This window comes from Telopea speciosissima, chromosome 4, assembly GCF_018873765.1.
Source record: "Telopea speciosissima isolate NSW1024214 ecotype Mountain lineage chromosome 4, Tspe_v1, whole genome shotgun sequence".
NCBI classification, from domain to species: domain Eukaryota; kingdom Viridiplantae; phylum Streptophyta; class Magnoliopsida; order Proteales; family Proteaceae; genus Telopea; species Telopea speciosissima.
The window spans coordinates 56450038-56474179 of NC_057919.1; the positions used below are offsets into that span (position 1 = coordinate 56450038).

The window sequence follows — 24142 nt, forward strand, 5'->3', positions numbered from 1 at the left end:
ATGCCTATGTTTTCTCTATTGTGTTTGTTTGGATCCATCTAATCGACCCCCAGTAAGTTGGGATAAGGCTGTGTTTGTTGTTGTTTGAGTCTTCCTCAACCTTTGGGTGGGTTGGGATTTAAGAGTTCTTTTATTCACAATGAGGCCCTCATAAATAAACTTTCTGAGAGACTTGTGAATAGTCCTAAGGATTTGTGGGTTCATGTTATAAAAGCTAAATATTTCCCTAATTCATCCCTGTTTGATCAAAATGTGCTTAATGAACAAGTCACTTTGGAATATTTCTTTATCTTGCATTATTTCTAAACGTCTTTGGGTTGCAGGACCATTGGGGTTACGCACGGAACACCTTTGATATTCATCATTGTTTGGGTTTTTTTTTAATCTTTGATTTTTTATCAATATCTATCTTCATCAGATTTCTCGCGTGTTCTATCTATTGCAGCCATAACTATATTCTTCATTTTGTTTTTTTTAACAATAAATGCATGCCCTTGAGTTAACCTGTTTTTTATCATTTCATGTTAATAGAATCATTCTTAAATGGGTTATGGATCTAGTTTTGTATCCCGGCCCCTTACCCATTTCTGTTAATGATTCTCTTATGTCCCTCAGATGAATACCAAGCAATCTAATATGGGGATCACCTAATCATTATTTGTGATGTTTGCATTGATTTAGAATCTAATTGCAGTGGCTGGGCTTCTATTGTTATGTTTAAATCACAATTTCACTATGTTTTTTTTTTTTTTAATCATGATTTTTCGGGGAGTATGTTGGAACCGAAGGCCAAAGGTGTCATACAAGGTCTGCATCAAGCAATGGCAAAAAGATTCTGAGTGATAAAAGTGTGGGTAGATAGCTATTTGAGGGTGGCTTTGAGACTTATTTGATATTCTATTAGACTGTAAGCGTGTCAATTTAGAACTAAAACGGCAACTATCCATTTAAATCGGTTTGGTTTCGGTTTCATTACTAAAACTGTTAAACCAAACCGAATTACTTATTTCCAAACCGAATAAGGAACTGAGTAATGCTATATTCTTTTTAGTAAAAAATGACTATCCGAGAGTGTAACTCCTGTGCCCAAACTTTTCATATTGGAAAGAGTTTGGTGAATTATGACCCTCTCAAATACGGGTTTTTGTATTAGTAAAGAAGTAAAAAGTTGGCCCAAACGCTTAAAATAAAACCTAAACTGAAGATAAAACCGACCCGAACCAAATCGGTTCGTTTTAGTTTTGAAAATGTGTTCCTATTCTCGATTTGGTTCGTTTTTTTTTTTATATTTTATATCTTTAACCGAACCAAATAACCAAAATCAAACCAATTGTCACCCTTTAAACATTACCATAATTGACTAAGCTAGACGTATCTATAATATGTATGGATAACTACATAGTTTGTGTTGCTATTAGGTTAGCTAATATAGCTAGGGTTAATATCAGTTGATGTCGATGTAGAAAAGCTTTTATTCTGTTAATAAATTTTTGGTTTTCATCATAAAAAAAATTTAAAATATAATTTTTTGTTCCCTTTCTAATGAGACAACGAAAATGGATTAAACTAGACATGTGAAAACCAAAAACCAAAAACCAAAAAGCAAAAACAAAAATATTTAAAAAGCAAAAAGGAAGTAAGGTACTTCGCTTGCCCAAGGGAAAGGGGTTGTCTGTATATAAGTGAAAAATCTTTTTCCCCAAAAAAAAATAATGGAAAAGGCTGTTCTTTTTTCCATAATAAATTCTCTCTTTTATACAATTAAACCGTAGTGATTGAGGGAGATTCCATTCTTTTCTATTTTTATTTTTTTTATATATATTTTACTCTAGTCATCGTGCAAGTGTTTTCTCTTCTAATTAAGGTTGTATTTGGTATGCATTTTTCGGAATGCAAAGAATGCATTGTATGTCAATTTTGCATTTTCGAACAATAAAATAATTGTTCAAGAATGCGAAATCAACCTAGAATGCATTTCAAAAAATGCACACCAAACACAGCCTAATAGTTCCTAGTTTTAAGGTGGGGAGTTTCTATTTTTGGGGAGTGGGATCTCTCTCTAATCAAAAGGAGAGGGCTGGAGCTATGATCATCCAATTTTAGCTCAAGCTTTCTCCGACATTTCTCTTTGGCAAAAGTGCACGCAACGGTCATGCATGACGATACACGATCATACACACAATCGTTGGATGGAGTTGCGGTGGGTTCACTATAGACCCTCATCATGCACAAAAACCTTCCCCTTCTCTTTTATGAGATTTCTTATGCCGGGACTACCATATACAGCCTTCAAATAGGATGGCGGGAGTGAGGTAACAGTCATGGCTTCTCTGCCCAGCAAAACTTCTCATGAACCCTCCACAGGAACTCATTTGACCCCTACACTGGGCTATACCAATTATTCAAAGAAAGGATGTTTCATGATTTGACTAACATTTCGGACTTGAATACACAATGTGAGCACCCCAAGGATCTAATTAATCCAAGGTCAACTTGCTAGTTTTGGCCCTAATAAGTCTTTATTTTGAAGGGAATGGATCTGCCCTGAAAACAAAAGAATGCAAGGTAACCAAGAAGCCATGAAAATTGGTATTCTTTCTGTGAACCCAGTTCCACATTGCTAACCCTTTTATACACACACCAGGCAGAAATGAACACAGGACAAGGAACAATGATAGTGAAAGGTAAACATCCCATATCTTTCAATGGATCACCATCTCAGAGAACATTGGTGCTATAAAATCAAGTCAACAAACCATATCTGACAGAAAATGAACAAAATGTTTCAAGGTAAATTTGGTAACTATCAGAAATATTTTACTGCTAATTGAACAAAAGTATGGCAGATCTGGTCATTAATCAAGTTTTAGGTCTTGCAACCAGCTCGAGTGGGACGCATGTGCATCAAAGCACTTAATCGGTACTGAGAATCCTTGATAATGCAAGAATCATTTACACAAAGCCCTTCTTTTCGAGTTCATATTGCACCTTGGCCCCTGTCTCCAGTGTACGGCAAGTAGAGAACTGGCTGCTTTTTAACAATCAATCAGAAAGATAATCTCTACTGGAAGACCCCCTCTCATGTCGATGGGAATGTCTACTGTGTTTATGGCGCTTATGTGAGCGTTCCTCCCTGTCCACGGAGTTCCTTGGTCTTCTTGGGGGAGATGGTACCTGTAAATCGTAAGGGAAGAGGTGAAATTACAACTGTTGATTAAACTAAATTTATCGTAACAGATGCAGTGGCACATGGCTAGATAGTTAGGAGTGCTAGTTTAACATGTTCATTTTGGAACCCATATAATACCGGGTGGATTTGTTTCACCCTCACCTGATAAAGCCGCTAATTATCCCCATCTTGTTAAATGGTTAGTAAAGAAAAGATACCTGGTAACGTGACATGTATCTTCCTTCTGGGGGAGGCGGTATGCCAAGTCTCTTCAAATCATCCAAAGGAATTGATCGCCTGCATACACAAAAGACAAGCGGAGGAATACACTAATTTGAATGTGAAGCATTAATTACCTTAAGGTTTTAGTATCCAGAATCAGTCCCTGGCGACAGAATCGTCAGGGATTGCCAGATTCTGGCCGAACGATCCCAAATTTTGGATTGGCTTAAGAATTGGTGAATAAAGTAATAAAATAATAAATTTTTTAAAAATATTCTCCCCACCCCCTGCAACTCTCTTCCGCCCTTGCCCTCTCTGGCTCTCCCTCTCCCTCCCTCTTCGACTTTCCCTCCCCCTCTCTCTCCAGCTCTCTCTCTCTCTCTCTCTCTCTCTCTTCTACCCTCACCTTCTCCAGCTCTGCCTCTTCCTCTCCTGCTCTCCCTCCCCCTCCCTCTCTAGCTCTCTCTTCCTCCGCTGCAGAATCGAGCATGGACGACAGCTCCCCTGATCAACTCCTCCCTCAGCACAACAACCTCAAGAACCACAGAGGGGAAATGGAGATATCTGTAGGTCTCCCTCTACCCTCAGTTTCCAGAACTTCTCAATTCTTATCATTTGCTTCATGCAACTCCTTCTTCAGAAATGGTAGAGTCGCTATATATTAAAGAAGATGACCAATTGTTTGGTATTGAGCAGCAGCAGAGCTCAAAGGGGTTTCATCTGTCATGCATGTTCAGTCAGGCGTGCTAGAGCTCGTCAACCTCGTCAGAGTTTCAGCCTTAGATTTTGTACCAAAGAACTTGCCTGACATCAGGCAGAGTATCCTGCTCATGGTGTGACATTGGGACGAGGATTTACTTACTCTGCTTCGTCTTAATGTCTCGTCCTTGCCCTCCTTAGTCCTCCCCAAATGGAAACAACCATTCAAGTACCTAGGGTTATGGTTAAAGTTTGCATTAGGGTTTTCATCAACAATCCTATCGAAGCCCTTGGACCAGAACTCCGTGATGCGGTGACAGGCGGCAGAGCACTCCGCACAAGAAAACCAGGTGAAGACGAGGCAGAGCAGTTGAATGACTTGAATCCTCATGACATGGTGATGGACAGCATTGCACTCCATATGGTAACAGAGTTGATAGGGCTTTTTGCTTTTCTGTAGAGTAACGCTGGCAAAGCTTCTTGAGCTTGTGGCAGCAATGGACAGAGGTCTTCAAAGGGATGGCAAAACAGCAGCCGCAAGCAACGGCGTCAGCAACTTCTTGCCAGTGGGGGGCCTTGAGATTGCGGCAGCAGAGGGAGCACCATTTCTCACGGTAGGAGTCAATAAGGACTATGGTTTCTTCAAGGGACCAACATAGGGGGAGGGAGGCGTCTAGAGGAAGGATTAGGGGTGAGGGCAGCAGCCGTGGTGGTGGCGGCAGCTAAATTGCAGGACCGCTGGGATCGGACAATCCAGATTGCTCTGGATCAGATCACCCGATCCAAAATGAAGTGTGTTGAATGAGGATCAGGGACCACCGATCAAATTCTGATTCCTTATCCCCCCCCCCCTCCCCACACCTGAAAAAAAAAATCCTCATTTAACCCAAAGATGTATTGGTCTAAAAATGGAGAAAAATGGTGTACAAACAATTGAGAAGGAACATTATAGGGTAAAGCAGTTCATAAATCCTCAAGTGAAACTAGTAATGGTTGCTCACACGAATGCTGCCCCCTCACTGAACTCGAATATGTGGCCATATCATCCTCAATCACAAAACTTCACAGGTTGGACATCCAAGAATTAATTGGTCGATGATCTTTCACTCTTTTGGGGAAAGGGAGTGTTTGAGAAGAGTGTAGAGCGGATATATGGGGGAAAAAAAAAGTCTGAGGGTTCATACAAGGGAGCTTTGAATGGTCTTTCTCGTCCTCCAAAACGAAGCTGGCCAGACTCCTTCAGACCACCAAGGCCGCCTCCTGTAAAAGGAAAAGAACTACAAGAGTGAACTAATTTCCATAAGGACATTTAAAGATTGAGAAGGTGGATGTTTAACTGACCTAACCTTCGTGGGATCCATCCTGGCATCAATTGCTGCCTGTTGTAGTCGACTATAATTTCAGAGCCATCAATGATCGAATGATGGGCATCCTACACATCAGGAGATAATAATGCAGCAGGTTCACTATATAATACTGGTTTTCTACGAGCATAGTATTCAGCAGGAAATCTGAAATTTTCCAATTATCAAAAATATGAGGGAGCACCGAGTCCACGCATACGCGGCAGCCAATGAGAGCGTACGCTGGCATCTCGGGGGCAGGGCGGTCACTTCAACCCTCCCCCCCACCCCACTGTGTCTGAGCATGGCCCTTGTGTCCCCCACAGAGAACTTTTCTCCTAAAAATATATTAAGCTTTATACAATCAACCAAAGCTGATAATTCCCAATTATTTAGAGAAACATCCCTCACTGATCCCAGAAGCTTTATACAATTAATCCCTAAGGAAGACAGGCTTCTAAGTTTCATGTGTCAGCAAATCGGAATGATGCCAAACTCTTAGAAAAAATACTCTCACTGAAGTGAATTAACCTTTTTTCCATACGTGTCACGGCATCTAGGCGAACCAAGGTATTAGTGGGGGCCTAGATGCAAGGCGACCAAGGAAACGCTAGTTGTCAAGGCACCTAGATGACAAGGCAGTCACCTAGGCGACACCTTGACAACTATGCACTTTTCCAATATCAACTCTTCAAAGTGGTGCCCTTGACTTGGTGTCTAAATAGTAAGGCCCCAATTTAAAAGGTTTCAGAGGAAACAAAAGATGGAATAATGCTTTCCAGAATTTGTCTGCTGTCGACTTATGGAGAATGGAGAATGCATCCAATGTGTACTATTCTTTAATATGGATTTAATAACCATGCACCATTATAAACTGATAAATGGCAGGAAACACCTGTCCTATGGAATACCACATAAAAAGTTGCACTAGTGAGATGCTATACATCATCCAATTCACGAGCTAAATTGCTAAACCTTATGATGGTAAAAAGATAAAATAAAGGGGGTAAGGTGCATATAAGGGAAGCATTAAACCATTGGATTGGGGGAGTCCCTCTATCGTGGATCATTATTGATAGGTCCCAATGGTAGTATTCTAGATTGCTTAAGAATTGATTTATTCTCTCTCTCTCTCCCTCCCTCCCTCCCTCAGCAAATAACTATGGTTACTGGTTTCTATTCTGATATTGTTACATGGTATCAATATCTAAACTGTGAAGGGGAGATTGAAGATTATTATTCTTATCTGCTCAAGTCATCACTTGAAGATTTATCTGTTCGCGTTGTTAGCTGCTCATCAGTTGAAGATTATTATTATTATTTATATTATTTGTATCCTCAACAACCTAATGCTGCTACTTGGTTCACAGTAACCTATACTGCCTACTTTTTCAGCAACAATGCATAGTTATTTGGTCTATAACAACCTGATGTCATCTGGTCCCCAGTAACCTGATGCTGCTACTTGGTTCGCAGTAACCTATACTATCTATTTTTCAGTAGATCTGATCTTTACTAATCAAACCTTTAATTATGTGATCTTTGTTAGTCACATCATTGTTACCATGTTGATTGGAGTGCCTTCCTTGCTTATGTGTAGCTATTAGAACTGCACTTTTATCTGTCTTATGTGTAGCTATTGGAGCTGCACTTTATTTGTCTTTGTTTGAGTAAGTTACTAATACTATTTACTACTTGCCTTCATTGGGAAGGACTGTTGATGTAACTGTTGGATTTTGCACTTTTATCTTCCCCTACCTACTACCTGCCACTTATGATGTAGCTATTGGATGGTGCATTTTTTTATCTTTCGTTGGGAAGATTACTACTTACTACCTGCCTTCTTTGAGAAGTGCATTTGATATTGTTGTTGTTGTTGTTATGATACTGTGGATTGCGGTTAGTGTTCACTACTGCTTATTGTGCTTGTGCTGATTGGATTTGCTCGACACGAAGATTATTAACTACTGATGCTACTGATGATTTGTGTGCTTGAGCTGATATTACTACATGAATGAAGTTCTCTCCATGCTCATTGGTGTCTACAATTATTATTCCAGACTGGTGCTGCCTTTAATATCTGTTCTTGTTGGTCCAAGTTCGAGCCTTTGATATATACTCCAGCTTGAGGGGGAGTGTTAAACCGTGGGATTGGTTATGTTATTGTATACCACGATAGGGGGAGTCCCTCTATTGTGGATCATTATTGATATGTCCCAGCGATAGTATTCTAGATTGCTTATGTGTTTATTAATTATCTCTTTAGTTGTTTCCTTATTAGATTAGAATACGTTGTCTCTAGATTAGGCTACTGATTTACTTTCCTAGAATTCTAGTTTGATTAAGAAACTATATGTAACCTGATTCTTATATAATGATATGGAGGGGAGCCTACTATATGTAATCTGTGTGTGGTTTGGTATTCGGTTCTGATATTGTTACAAGAGGGATACGATTTCTTTCATAAGTAAAATTCTGGCGTCTGAAAAAGAAAAAGGAAACTAACAAACAGGAGATAAGCGGCATAAAAAATTGAAAAAAACACACAATTAAAATTTAGTTGAGCATTACTTAATCAGCAAGGCCCAGAGCCATCAATTAAGGCAAAATTTCAAGTCAAAATCACAGTTTTATGGTTCTAGAGTAGAAAAACCCTCGAATTGAACTCCAAGAATTCCTGAACCAAACCCAAAAACCTTGGTATTGTGGTTTGTGTCTTGTATTTCCTGTTTTAGCAAAAAAATGGATCAGCCCTGTACACCCCATCCTCCCCGGAAAAAAAGAACTAACAGTATATTCTGTATATTCTGGGATTCCAAAAACCAGCTTCTCATATTTGAAAACATGTGACCAGTAGAACCAAAATGTTTAGAATCATTAACGGTTGAAGTACTTGAAGTCCATAACCCTCTTTGGGCAGCTTCTCAGGATTTTTTGGATATGCGGTAAAGATTCCAAATATTATATTTTGATTGACCACACATTTAGCACAAGAAACCCAGAAGCTAATGAAGAAAGGCTAGGCTGAGCAGGATCAACACTAACTAACCTACAGAATTTCAGGATCGTAGTGGTTAAAATAACAGAATATGGATCTGCTTCAGTTGGATCCTAACAGCACTGTCTTCAAAATACCAACAGCACCCACAGGAGTAATAATACTGCTTTGATTGCTTCGCAAGTACTTGATAATTGCAGGACAATTAAATAGGAATAAAGAAATCATAGAGGAAGAAGGGAAATAGGGAAGGGCCTCTCACCATACTCTCACAGAGCAACTGACTCACTCAGCAAAGCATAGCTTTCAGTTCTGTTTTATTCAAATCGTTGGTGGTTGAAAATATAGCCCCTTCCTTTTAGTTATAATCTTGCAATTACAAGGAGAAAAGGAATTACACGTGTGGGCTTCAACACAACAAAGACTCAGCCTTATCCCAACTAAATGGGGTCGGCTACATGGATACTTGCCTTCCAATCAGCTCTATTCGAGGTCACACTTGATATAAGGCCTAAACTATGTATGTCTTTCCTCATCACTTCTCCTAAGGTCATTTTAGGTCTGCCCCTGGCTCTTTTAGTTCCTTCAATCTGAATCAAATCACTCCACCGTACTGGAGCATCCAAAGGTCTCTGTTGAACATGGCCATACCACCTCAAACGACTTTCTCTCAGCTAATCATTTATCGGAGCTACTCCCAAACCAGCTTTAAATGATCATTCCTTACCTTATCCTTCCTAATTTTGCCACTCATCTATCTCAACATCCTCATCTCTGCTACACAAATTTTATCTCTATGATGCTTCTTAACTGCCCAACATTCCGCATCATACATCATAGACGGTCGTATGACTGTCCTATGAAATTTTCCTTTAAGTTTTAAAGGAATACACCGATACACAACACTCCGGACGCACCTCTCTACTTCATCTATTTTATTCTCTGATAAACATCATTTTCTATATCACCTTCGTTATTTATGATTGAGCCAAGATACCTAAAATAGTCACTTGGCGGAATCTCCCTCTGATCAATTTTCACCACCTCATTATCCGTCCTACTATAACCAAAGTTACACACCATATACTCCGTCTTCATTTTACTTATCTTAAAACCTTTTGATTCCAAGGTTGATCTCCATAATTCTAACTTGGCGTTAATCCCTGCTTTTGTCTCATCCACCAAAACAATATCATTAGCAAAAAGCATACACCAAATAACCTCATCTTGAATGTCTTTGATTAAATCATCCATGATAAGCGTAAACAAATAAGGGCTTAAAACTTATTCTTGATGTAACCCAATTGTACTTGGTAATTCACTACCTTGGCCCCCCACAGTTCTTACACTTGTCACCGCACCATCATACATATCTTTAATTATGCCCACAAATTTACTTGAAACACTTCTCTTCTCTAGTACTTGCTATGTGTGGACTTCAATGGACTGCCCAAATCGTGACTGGATTCCTCCCCCCTTACAAATTAGAAACCCAAATAAAATAGAACTCCTAAATCCTACTTTCTAAAACCGAAGATAGAAACTATCTAACTAGCTAGCTATCACAATGAAATAGAAAGTAACAAAATAGTAACAAAAATCTCAGCAGCCAATATTCTATGCCAGCTGTCCAGGTGGACCCATGTGCTAACTGTAAAATCTTCTAATATCCCTCTCCATGCAAAGGCAGAAACCTACCCCTAAAAATCCTCCACACTATGGCCATCCATTCCAGAATATACCCAAGACGCAAGGCTGGAATGGGACCCACCAGATCTTGACATATATTCTCCTCAAGTTCTTCTCTTTACAAGCTGTCCATGGGCCCACAGATAGCTTCTTAAATCATTCCCATGCAATAGCATCTTGACTCCAGGATAAATCTGGAAAATCACCGCTGATTATTCGCCACGCAAACAACAATATGAGGCCTACACAATCTACCAAGAAACTGCAGATCATAGGCCATGTTATGGGGGAGAATATGGGCTTATTCTAAACAGAATATAGGGCTTTAAATGTCCTAAACAATTGACAAATGGGCTCACAAAACTGTTCACGTGAACAGTGGTACTGTTTACATGAACAGTATTTCATGCACTATAGACTCCTTGATCTGCATCAGAAGCCCAATCTGTGCAGCTATTCAGGCTTATGTGATAAAGATTCCAAATGTCATTCTGATTGGCCACATCTTTTTAAATCCCAGAAGCTGCCTAGAAGCTTAACCAAACATGCACTAAGCATCTCTTTAAAATATTTAGTAAATACTTAATTTTTCCTTGATTTACATAAGAAAATAATCTGCCTAGAAGCTTAACCAAACATGCACTAAGCATCTCTTTAAAATATTTAGAAAATACTTACTTTTTCCTTGATTTACATGAGAAAATAATCTCCCTTTCCCCTCCATGAATGCCAGTTTCTCACATCCCTAATTTTGTACAAGTACATGAGAGGTTTCAAAAGAATATGCTAACAGGTAACTGATAAACAAATTGTTTGACAATAAAATAACATCCAGTCTTTAAAAAAAAAAATTAAGATGATTTTGATCATCATCCCCCCCCCCCCCAAACACACACACACACATGATTGTCATGCTAGAAAGTTTGCTCCCATACCATACTTCCAGCAGCTTTAGTCCCACTCTATGCTCTTGCTCCGGCCTCCAATCCATGATCTGATCACTTGGTTCCAGACTAGGCCCCCAATAATGCAGAGGTCAAAGCTAACTTTTGGTGGGGTCAACAGTCCCAAATGGCATCTAAAGAACCGTACAGGCTGGAACCACACTTAACCAGGATCTGTTTAGAAAGATTTGAGGAACAGGGGCAGAATTGTAATTTCAGGACAATAATGGACCCTTCCTGAAAGGCTAAACAGAATCTGGGATGAAAGGTTTGCTTGGCCTATAAGGAATTTTGGGACATCCTTTTACAAGACTTGCACACACTTTGCACATATTTTAGTCTTGGTTTAAAAGGTTTTTGAGAATCACAGAGTAGCACTTTAACTTGCTTATTCTACCTTCTAGAGGTTTTAGATTTGTGCCTTTAATTGTATATCTTGCCTTAGAGAGGCTTTGTAACTTTTTTTTTTGGGTGAAAATTTCATTACCAAAGAAGGAAAAATACAGAGAGCCCCAAAGGGGGAAAGAAAGAGAGAAAAATAAAAACAGCCAGCCAAAGCTAAGGCTAAGGGGCTGGAGCAACAAAAGATACATTAGAGAGACCCCAGGAATCAACAATGAGCCTGTTCCTTGGGGAGTCTGAACAAAAGGAGGGGGAAGCAAGCAATAACTTTGCTTTAACTTCAAAAGAAATGGAATCCCAAATCATCCGGTAAGATCGAGAATTGGAGGTCCATTTCCTAATATTGCGCTCCATCCAAATATGATTAAGGGCTGCACAAAAAGCCATCTTCCCAACTGAGTCACAAATAGAGGAACCAGCATATGTCATATCAATCCAGATCCACTCTCTAGAGAAAGGCAAAATTCTTCTTTGGGCAGGCCAGCATTTGATGAGAATGCCCTTCCAAATGGCAGCTGACGTAGGGCAATCAAAGAATAGGTGATTCAGGTCTTCAACATTATTCCAACAGAGGCAGCAAGCAGAAGGAACAGAGATCTGACGACTACGAAGAAAATCCTGGGTTGGGAGGCAATTGGTGAAGACTCTCCAAGCTGTGAAGCAGTGCCGAGGAATGTGATGCTTGAACCAAAGAAGCTTCCTCCAAGGAACCACAGAGCCATTTGATCAAATGAGATTCCAAGCTGCTTTGGAGGAGAAGGAGCTACAGTTGAAAGACGACCAAGTAACATAATCACCTCTAGACACAGGCCTTCTAGGAGTGAGGAGGGGCCCAACCAGTGTGATCCAGGATATCAGCAACCAAGGAGAGCATATGGAGGCCAGAAGCATAAATAGCCCTCGGGGTGACCAAGTGAAGTAAAATCCCTTTTGGATGCCAATGGTCCAACCAAAGGTAGGAGGAGATGCCATCACTAATATGAGTACGAATAGCCTGAAGAACTAGGTGCCGGTTAGCAAGAATTTTGCGCCAAACCCAAGAGGCATCAGATAAGACTGAGGCAGTCCAAATAGAGTCATGCCGGAGAAGACCTGAATATATCCAATCAACCCAGATGATTTGCTTCTTAGAGACAATCTTCCAGATAAGCTTGATGATACCAGCAAAGTTCACATCTTTGATTCTTCTGATGCCTAAACCACCTTCCTTCTTGGGAAGACACACTGCAGCCCAACTAAGAGGATGAAGGAATCTAGAGGATTCATTGCCCTTCCAAAGGAAAGAGGCTAAAAGGGATTCAAGACCTGAGAGTTGATTGAGGCAAACCATAAATGCCAGACCAGTAAATGTAAGATGCCTCCAAGACTGATTTGATAAGAACCAACCTGCCTGCATAGGAGAGGAGCTTGCCCTTCCACAGTTGAAGTCTTTTCCGCATGAGGTCCAATATTGGGGTGCAATGGTGAGCAAAGAGCCTTGCAGGAATCAAAGGGTGACCCAAATACTTGACAGGCAGCTGCCCCTCAAGAAAGCCAGACTTGTCAAGGAATGCAATTTTGTCCAACTTTGAAACCCCAGCAAAGAAAAGCAAAGACTTAGAGGGGTTGATGCGATGGCCTGAAAGCTCATGGAAGTGCTGGAGACAGGACATAATAGCTTCAAGCAAGGCAATCGAAGCCTTTGAGAAGATCATCAAGTCATCAGTAAAAGATAAGTGAGTAAGCTTGAGAGCTTTACACTTAGGCATAGGAGAGATGTGCAGCTGATCAGTACTAATTTGGATTTTTCTAGAGAGGACTTCCATTGCCAAAGTGAACAAATAAGGGGAAAGAGGGCAGCCTTGACGAATCCCCACAGTAGCTCCAAAATAACTTGCCAGACTACCATTGACCAAGACTGAGAACTTTGGAGAAGAGATGCAAGAGCTAATCCAGTTGACAAATACCAAAGGAAACCCCACCTTAGTCATAACTTGAGCAATAAAATCCCATCTCAATGAATCAAACGCCTTGTGGATGTCAATCTTGAGGAGAATAACTGGGGCATGATTTTTCCTATCAAAACCTCTGACAATATCACTGCAAAGGAGAATATTGTCAAAAATATTCCTATGCGGAATGAAGGCCAATTGGTTGTTGCTGACAATAAGGTCTACCACGTTCTTAAGTCTTCGAGCCAGAATCTTGGCAATGAACTTATATAGAAGGTTGCAGAGGGCAATGGACCTGAAGTCATTCATAGCAGAAGCTCCTTTTTTCGGGATGAGGCAAAGGAAAGTGTGATTTACACCTTTGATCTGACTTGGGTTGAAGAAGAAGCTCTCAATGGCAATGATAAGATCCTTTGATGATGTCCCAAGTAGCTAAGAAGAAACCCATACTAAAGCCATCTGGCCCTGGAGCACCATTCACCTTAAGAGAATGTATAGCTGCAACAATTTCATCTTCTTTGGGAATGGAGCTCAAGGAATCAAAGTATTCAGGAGCATGGTTTAAAATCTCGCGAAATTTCGGCGATATATCGCCAAATTTCATATATCTCGACATGTCCGAGATACGAAACCAATCCGAAACCAAAAAATACAATATTTCGTCGATATATCGTGAGATATCGACGATAATTCGTGGATCTCACGATATATAGCGAGATATTGAAAAAGTGACAAATAGTGTCACGTGAGGGGCCATTTTATACCATATTTCGCAGCTCTTGGTCGATATTTCGACCGAGAGCTGCTGAAACTCTATTTTTCTCTCTTCTTCCTCATTTTTTGATCTTCTTCCTCCCTTCCAAGCCTCATCCAAGCATTGTTGAAGCTCCTTATCGCTGGGAAGACGTCAGAGGGTCATCTAAGCTCATCATCCAAGCCTATTTTCATTATTTAAGGTAAATTCTATTTCTCTAAAACTATTTTTTTTTAAAATACTTTGTACAAATGTTGTTGGATGTTGATGATATTAATATATGTTAGACACTGGAGCCCGATCTACAGCCTCACGGTGTCGAAATTTTTTTCCCATATGTATTATTTTTTTTTTTTTCTGGTTTTAAAAATTCATTTTCCTACAACTAAAATAGGAAATAATTAGGGGTAATATGACTTAGATGGTAATGAATTAAATATATTTAGACACCAATGGCCGATCTACGGCTTCACAGTGTCGGATTTATTTTTCTACTCTTAAATAATTATTTTAATTTTCGAAAATTAAGAAAAATATATAAAAAATTAAAAAAACAGAAATAAATAAGGAAAAATATGAGTTTTAAGTTTAAAAAATAATGAAAAAATATGAAAGTTATTTCTATATGTTTTGAAATGCATAACATGTATATTATGTTTACTAATTTTTGGTTGTGAGAGGAACTGGAGTACCTTTGCACTCATCCACTCCAAGAGGCGCAACAGATTGGGGTCTCAACGTTTATCTGACATGATGTATGTGCACTACAACTTGAGGCTGAAACTGCAACACATACATATGGGACATGAGGGACACCATTGATCTAGCTGACATCTTTCAAGTTGACTCAGACGATGAGGACCCTATTGTGGATTGGGTGAGGGATAGAGGTGAGCCAATGTTGGATGAGGAGGGAGGTAGGCCCGACCCCATGATAGCTTCTGAGATTGGTGCTGATGTGGACGAGTATATGGCTGACGAGGGTCAGATACATGCAAGGGAAGCCTCACCCATACCATTCCAGCCCACTGGTAGCAATGTTGTTGATGATGAAGACTGGTCTAAGTCCTCAAATGATGATGATGGTGATGATGGTGATGCTGGTAGTGGTGATGGTGATGCTGGTGGTGGTGATGGTGGTGGTGGTGATGTTGGTGGTGGTGATGCTGGTGAAGAATTTGACGGCATGCGAGAGCGTTATGTGGTAGGCCAGGAGGCCCAGGATACAGCACCTGTAGAGCCACTCCGATTCACTGGAGAGACACAGTTTGATCATGCCACACAAGATACGGACCACGGAGCACGTACCCCCGCACCCCCACCCTCAAGAGGCCCCCTACATACATACAACAAGAAGCGTAGGGGTCGACAAACACAGTTGCAACCTGATCACATGGACATTGATAACCTATCTAGCTCTGTTGGTGGTTTGAGTATGGGTGATAGGGAGGGAGGACCGACTGGACATTGGCGTGCCCCATCTTTTGACGCACACACCACTCCATTGGCATCGGATTATGGTGCATCACATCCTTACGGTGGATATGGATATGAATCATCATCATATGGGCGTTTAGTGGGTAGGGGACTATGACTACAGCCCCATCCCAGGGACATACTTGGATCATCTTTTGTAGATAACATCTTTGCATACCCTAAGCAGACCTAGCTACCAACCTCACCAGCCATACATGCAGCCAATGCCATCGCCTCTTGGACCGGCGCCAACATCATATCACAGGATCATCTTCTTCACTGATTGGATCGATTGGTAACCCTAGCTTATATCCTAGGATAGGTTACCTACAGTATGTTGATGATTCCATTTACGTGACACTTGTGGATGACTACACTCGTTTCTTCTCCGATTCTGTACCGTGGTCCACATATGTCCTTCAAACAAAGAGCAATGGACGTCGACTCCAGCGAGGCATGAGTGGGATTGATCCAGGGAGGCACAGCAACTACTATTAGTAGTTTAGCACTTGTAATTTGTAACTTAAGTTGTGATTTCATTGATCTATGAACTTGTGAGTTGTGACTTGCGAGTCTTGTGACTTTGACACTTAGTGTATTACCTTTAAGGCTTTAAGCATTTGAGCTATTGAGTTTTGAGTTATTGAATATTATGGAGTTTATGAGAATCATGGTACTCATCAATATGTATTGGCTTTAACTTGATATGTGATGAAGTTAAATACTATTATTAAATATTAACTGCCTAATCTATGACTCTATATGTATTTAACTATTTATACATTAGGGTCGGCGACCGTATGTCAATCAAGGGTGCAAACCCAAAACACCAATTTGAATTCATATTTTTGCAAATTTTATGGTTTAAATGTGTTTATTAAGCTTAAATAAGGCTGTCCATAAAGTTTCAGGCCTAGATATGGCCAAATACCCTCCGAGATGGACCCCCGAAATATTGCAGAAAAAATGCAATATTTCAGTCATATTTCGCGTATCTCGGATATCTCGGTAGGCCCGAGATACCGAGATATCGAGAAATATTAAACCGTGTTCAGGAGCAATGAACTTATTGAGCAGAGGGCTCGGCAAAGGAACAGATTCCCCTTGAGGACCACAGAAGATGCCTTCAAAATGCTGCACTACCATGTTTTTAATATCCTTCACAGTATTGGCCATGGAGCTATCTGGGTGAGAGAGCTAAGTAATGGAGTTTGCATTTACTCTAGCTTTCACAGAGCGATCAAAATAGGTTGTATTTGAATCTCCCAAGTTCAACCATTTGATTCTGGATTTTTGCTTGAGAAAACTTTCTTCACGAGCAAGGAGGGAGGAGAGCTCCAAGGTTTTATCTTTCTCTTCTTCAACTAGTTGGCCATTTAGAAGGTCTGACTGAAGCCGAGTCTGAATGGAGGCAAGTTGTCTTTACAATCCACAACTTGAAGAGAAATATTGCCAAAAGTTTTGAGGTTCGAATCTTTAAGAGCAGCTTTGACACTTTGAGCTTCCTTGAGAAAGCAATGAGAGGGATGGAGAAAGCATAAACTGACTGATCTCAAGCTTCTTTGATAAGGGGCAGAAAGGTGTGATGAGAAGACCACATGTCGAAGTACTTGAAAGGTTTAAGGCCAAATGAGGTGAAAGGATGGATGGAAAGGGAGATGGGGGAGTGATCTGAGATATCAGGGTTGTCAAAGGTGGCATGGGATGAAGAGAAGGTAGCTAACCACTCTTCATTAACCAACACTCGGTCAAGTTTACAGGCAATGCGATTAGACCCTACTCTTTTGTTGCTCCAGGTAAAAGGGAATCCCGACCATCTAAGATCATTAACACCGATGCCCTCAATGCAATCATTGAAAGCAGCCACAACTTCCATGTCCAAGTTATCCACCACCCCTGTTTTTCAGAACAGTACCTGATGACATTAAAGTCACCTCCCAATCCCCAAGGCTGAGAACCAACAAGGTTTGCAATGGAGGAGAGGTCAGCCCATAAGGAGGTCCTCTGAGAAGGACAATTAGAGGCATAAACCACAGAGAAAAAGCAAGAAAAATGACCCAGGCAATCAGAGATAGAAAGACGCAAGAATTGGGAAGAAGATGATAAAGAGGTAATGGAGATCATTTTGGATCCCACAGGATCCAGATGCGGCCGTTTGGATGGTGAGAGTAATTGGAGAGGAGGAACCAGCCAGGGGCGATGGAGCTTTGGATTTTAGAAGAATTTTGCTCTTTAATGTGAGTTTCCAAAAGACAACAAAAGCTGGAACGAGAGGAGCGAAGGCGGGAGCGAACAGCAGCGTGCTTCGAGGCAGAATTCAGACCTCAAGTATTCCAGATGAGGCTGTGAATCATTGGGGAAGGGGGAGAAGCGGCAGCAAAGACTCATCTAGATGAGCCAGGATAGACTTGGATCTGGTAACACTATGATGACGACGATGGTAAGAACTACCAAGAGGGGTAACAGACGAGGAGGAAGGACCGAGGGGAACCTTGCGAGCTACCCGGGGGGTTGAAGACAGAAGAGAAACGGGCGAAGGAGAAGGGTTCTCAGTCGGATTAAGAGAAAGGTTCACCATCAGGTCAAGGGAATGGTTTTTGGTCGGTAAGTCACCCGACCCAGAACACGGAACAGGTAAAGGGGAATTAGAAGTGGGGGGGAGAGAAAGCAACCCAGGTGCAAAAGAGTCCAATGCCACAGAAGAAGCACAAATACCTAGAGAGGTAGTAGTGCCAAAAGAAGAGGGGCCCACCAAAATAGCGTCAACAAGGGCAGGACAAACCAAGGGGTTAAAAGGTTCTCTTGCAGGCAAAAGCTGAGAAGAGTCAAAATCGCAACCTTCAGAGGACAAAGAGGGGTTCGACTGAGAAGTCGCCAGCGCCAAAGTGTTGGAAGCAGCGTCGAGTCTTTCAGAGCTCAGAATGGAAACATCCACAGAGGGGTTTTCAGACATATGCGATCTGCTTCTAGGGGAAACCTCAAATTGGAGCTTTTCGGGGCAAGAGAAAATCTCAGAGTCTTCAGCAGGCGACAAAAGATTGAAACGATTCTGCCCATCATTCGAGGGTGGCAGAATTGATTGCGACAGGACCTGAGAGGTAGCCGCAAAGCTTTTCTCCGACCAACGCTGCTTCCGGTGCCAGAGTCTGGTTCTTGTTCTGCCACGAGGAGATCGAGTAGGAGGCTTGCGATGGACAGTTGGAACAGCATCACGGCAAGGAGCAGCAGCAGAAGCATCTGGAAAAATTAAGGCTTCGTCCGACTTGGCCAGAGGAACAAAGGTGGGAGTTGTGGCCGAAAACTTTACACACCACACCAAGCATTGCAGTGGTTTCCAGTCGTAGTGCACCTCTTGCTTGAAGGAGTAAGCATCTCCTTCATTCACCTTGATGAAGGAAGGCAGAGCTTCATGCGCTGAGACTTCAATACATAACCTCACATATGCCAGCCGATCCTTACGCATGGTTCTCACATCAAAAAATAAAGGCTTCCCAAGAACAGAGTTAAGGGTACTAAGTCCATCGGAGCACCAATAGTAAAGAGGTAACCCTAGGAGGGCGACCCATAGAGGAATGGAGGAAAGGTCCAAACGCCGGAGTTGAAGCTGACAATGCCATTGACGCAAGAAGACTGGTTTCTTCCCCACCAGCCACGGGCCGCCTTCAAGGGCACGAATCTTATCCGGTGAAGAGGAGAATTTGAAGATGAAAAAACCATTGTCCAACAAGAACGTGTCCAGCATTCCCTGAGGTCACCATTGCTTGGAGAGAGACTGCTTGACCAGGTGGAAAGGTGGTCGAGAGCCAAGGAAATTCCCCACAAGGCAATTTTCCCAAAGTTGAGCTTCAGACTCCAGGTAATCAGTAGGGCAAAAGGCCACCTTTGAAGAACTAACCAGGGTGGGGGGGACAAAATGAAGTGGAAGCCCATCAGATTGAGAAGCAGAGCCAGCACCAAACAAAGAATTCCAGGGGGCCAGAAGAGAAGGAGAAGAAGGGCCGGCAGGGGAAGGGGAAGGTAGAGGTGATGGCATTCCATCCAACGGAGGGGCAGCAGAGAGGAATGCGAGAGAAATAGACGGGAAATCAGACCTGCCGGAGGAGCCGGCAGAGGAGAAGAGAGCTTAAGGGACGGGACATGGAGGAAAAAGTCTCTGAGGCTTTGTAACTTGAGTGGAAATACTCAAACATTCTTCAATGAGAATTGTAGTTGGAGATAGGGTGTTTCCATTGTTGTAAGGTTTGAGTGTGAGCCGGGAAAACAACCGACGGTTTGTAGCGAGCCATGTGAAAAACTAAATGTAAGGGTTTATTGTGATCCCGGGAAAATATTTGTGAGAAGTCTTGATCAATGCCATTTTGAAATCTATCATTAATGAAAAGTCCAAGTGTGTCAGTATCACTTGGTAGTGGATGTAAGACAAGTGCCGAACCATTCTAAATCCTATTGGGTCATCCTTTGTATCTTTCGCCCTGTCTCCCAATTGTGCATTAGTAGTTTTGTTACAACAATTGCATTCATAGGTTGATTTGGGTAACAAGTTCTTATTTTGGCATATCATTCTGCAACACCCAATTTACCCCCTCTTGGATTGCATACCGATCCCACATGCTCCAAGATGGAAGGAGTGTACCGCATTCTCAAGTATCTGAAATCACGTCTAGGTGAAGGGTTGTTGTTCACCGAAAACAGCCACTTAAAATTGGGGACATATAAAGACGAAGATAGGGCTATATTGGTTACTGATAGAAGATTGACATCAAAGTATTGCACCTTTGTAAGTGGAAACTTAATGCATAGGAGCAAGAAACAGTTTGTGGTTGCCAGATCAAGTGCTGAAGCAGAATTTAGGGCCATGGCTCATGGAGTTTATGAACTACTCTGGCTAAAAATTTTAATCCAAGAGTTAGGTTTTGAGCCCGATGGTTTTACGAGGTTGATGCCACACTGAAGAAATATCAATGCAGAAGGTCCAAGAAAGCCCAAACTTAGTGATGTAGATCACAAGTCCATATGTACCCGCAGGAACAAGCCCCAAAACCAGCCCAGCAAGATTGTGGGATTCGACTGCTGTGAGAATCAGCCTGATCTGATTATGTGGCAAGTTTTTGTTGGTTCGATGGAGCATCACCTAAGGCAGACCCAGCCCCAAGAGAAGCATGAAGAAGATAAGAGACCAAGACAAACTTTTAAAAAAAAAAAAACAAGTTACTGTTCACATGAACAGTACCCGAGTTACTGTTCGCGTGAACAGTGATTTGGGGGCACTTATGGACAACTTTGTTCCTATTTTTGTTTAGCTATGTTAGTTTACCTTGTTTCTATTTTCCAGTTTGAATGTAATAGGAGATTAGATAGTTTCTAAATTTAGTTTTAGCAAGTTAGTACTAGTTTCTAATTTCAAATTTAGAAAGTAGGCTTAGCTTTTATTTAGAAGTCTGTATTTTCTTAAGTTTCTATTTCAGCCCTTTGTTTCATTTTAGTTAGATTTAGTTTCTATTTTCGTTTGGTTTCTATTTTTGAGACTTTATATTTTGTGACGCTTAGGCCAAGCTATAAATAGGCCCCATCAATTGTACTTAAATTCAGACTTGATTAATGGAATTTCTATTGCTTGCTTGCAAGTGTTTGGTCTGAGAAGACTTGTGTTCAACAGCTGAGATAGCTGTGGGTGAGAGACCCAAGGATGAGATAGCCTACCTCCTCCTATCCCTATCCCCCCTTCTTCTTCTTATCCCTTTTTTTTTATGTTCTTTCATATGTAAACAGGAAAAAAAATGCAATAAAAGTTTCAGTTATTCAATTTGTTCATCCTTATTGTGTTGATCCTGGCTGCAATTGATCTCTTGCTGGTTTTTCCTGGTTCGAGGTCGACTTTTGATTTACTTAGGGTGGCCCAGCCTATTTTAAGGCTCAGGTCCATTTTGTTTTTAGCCAATTTGTTTTATGTCTTAAGTTGTTTAAGTCAGTCTTGGTTGAACCGGTGGTTTATTTGGTTCAGTTTAAGTTAGATATTTTTTTCATTGTCTTTAACTATTTTAAGATTGGTTCACAACCTTTTTAAAGACTGCATACACTACTAAGACTTTAAAAAGGAATGGTGAGTTGTAATAGGAAGATTCAGGCATTGCTTTTTATGGCCTTTATAAATTAGAGGTGTGGGGGTCATTTACCTAGGATTTTGTTGCTGAAAAAACTTTGTTTCTGCTCCTTTGTGTGGAGAGCTCTTCCTTGTGCGAATCAAGATTTGATTGGTGTGAATCCAGTCAACACCTTGCGATGGGAAGCCCAGGTGCCATTGTTCTTTATTTGTTCTTTGTTAAGTTTGATAAATTTGTCCCTATCTAGTGCCACTAGGAATTAGTCATATCTTCAAACCCAGCACTTGGATCTTTCTGGAACTTTCAACAAGGTTTATACCAGTTAAGAGGAGAACCCGACCAGGCTTTCAGCCTGATCTGATGGTTTGATTTTTCTTATATGTTTTTTCTTATTGCTGGAATTTTATCTCTTTGTTCGATTATGTTTTTAGTACTGTTTTAGCCCTTAAATCAGAACTACATTAAGTGGTATAAGACCTATGGTAGAGGACAGTTCAAGGACTCCGGGACAACCTCCTGAGCCTTACAATAGGATTGTTGAGATGTTACAACAGTTTACTTCAAATTAAAAAATATATATATGAATGATCGAATGACAACACTGGAGAACCGACTTGTTGCCCCTATACAAGGCAGTTTGCACCTCTTGAGGGTGAGGCAAGGCACCCAACACAGTCCACAGCTAACAACCATAACCCAAAGTTCAAGAGTAGAGGGCCACAGAGGGTTTGCACCCCCAAGCAACTTTTAAGACCACATGCTAGCATACTTTAATATGACTCAAAAAGTCTCACCCCAAGCCTAGTCTAGAATCTCACCAACCAAACTAGCCTCTCACAAGGAACAGAATCTCATTGCAGCTCTGTTTCTCACAGAAGAATTGTATAAACTCAGTTTCATTTAAATTTTTAACTTTTTTCAGAATGCTTACAAGCAGCCCTTTTATTGAGAGGTTGGGAAGGTTTCACACCCTCATAACTTTCTCCTAAACTTAATGTCCTGTATATTTCCGAGGATTTATTGGGACTCTTTTCAAGATATTTAATGAACTTTACATTTTCAAGGTCTTTCACGACTAACAATGAAACTAACCTATTGACATCCCCAAGAACCTATTGATATACCCAAGACTTCACAACTTTAGAGGACTACATACAATTATTAACTAGTTAAATTCGTATGGGCCACTTATCCCTCATATATGAGCTTTCAAAATAGGTCCATTACAATAGAAAACATAAAAAAATACTAAGCCCATGGCCCATATAACCCATTGGGATATTTATTTAACCCATTAAACTAGGATTTGGACCTGTTCTGGCGTGAATACTTGTGCTGGAACCTCTCTTGATCCACATCAGTAAGTTGCAATGAGGAACATTCCATAATTATTTTATGGGATGTACCTTGTCAAAATAAGTTGGGCCAGGTTCCAAATCATTACAGAAATTGCATCACCTCCTCTCACTCTCTCTCTCTCACTTTAGAACCTACCACAAATGAAACTTCATGGAATTTGAAAAAGGGGAAATATTGTGGCTACACTCCTCCCAACTCCTTTTGTATGTCTCTCATTAAGTGATCTCAGTCTCTCTTCATAAATCAATCATGTTACCCCTCATCTCCACGTAGCCAATCTCCCTGCTAAGTAATGGATATGTTCTCAAAGGGCAGTAAGTGATGGAACTAGCATCTCTTGCCCAAGAAATGGCAGTTGTGATATATCCCATTACAAAGAGAATGGTTATAGCGGTCCGATCATAATATTTGAGCAACTCACCGGTTGGTTTAATATACCAAAGCAATAGATAATAACCTCCCAGTAAGCGATGGAGCTAGCATCTCTTGCCCAAGAAATGGCAGTTGTGATATATCCCATTACAAACAGAATCGTTATGGTGGTCCGATCATAATATTTGAGCAACTCACCTGTTGGTTTAATATACCAAAGCAATAGATAATAACCTTCCAGTAGGTCAGTTTTTTTTTTCCAAGACCAAATAACTGAGAACAAACACAGGCCAACTCTTTTGTTATTGACAAATTTACAATTTTCATTGGCTATCACCCCTGTTGAAAATCCTGGCCTACCCCTGACCAGTAATCTATATGCTAAAACTTGCTTCATATTCCAGCAGCACTGTAAATTTATTCACAAGTTTGATTGCAGGAACTGATTTTATATTTTGGGGTACACAATGCAGGAACTGATAGATCCTGAAAAGCACGATGTTTACAAGGGAGAAACAAATGGTAATCCTTCATAATTGAGGTACCACCCTTGGCTTGGTAGCAAGGTATCCAGCTGTTGAGGGCAGAAACCAGGCATCGGATCCTGCTTCATATGGAGGATTGGGTTTTGGGCAGGAGGGGAATTATCGTTGTATCCAAAAAAAAACAAAATAGTCCTCGGA

The 24142-nt window shown here is 40.9% G+C and overlaps 1 protein-coding gene across 1 annotated transcript in view; it reads right to left on the minus strand.

The window, feature by feature from the left end:
- Positions 1-2905: 2905 nt before the first annotated feature.
- LOC122660453 (U11/U12 small nuclear ribonucleoprotein 35 kDa protein) overlaps positions 2906-24142 on the minus strand; it is a 60331-nt gene continuing 39094 nt past the window's right edge. Inside the window, exons 5-8 of the mRNA XM_043855759.1 lie at positions 5432-5522; positions 5275-5350; positions 3388-3466; positions 2906-3174 (exon numbers count right to left, since the gene is read on the minus strand). Coding sequence (XP_043711694.1) covers positions 3043-3174; positions 3388-3466; positions 5275-5350; positions 5432-5522 — 378 coding nt within the window. The 3' untranslated portion in view covers positions 2906-3042. The remainder of the gene's footprint in view (positions 3175-3387; positions 3467-5274; positions 5351-5431; positions 5523-24142) is intronic.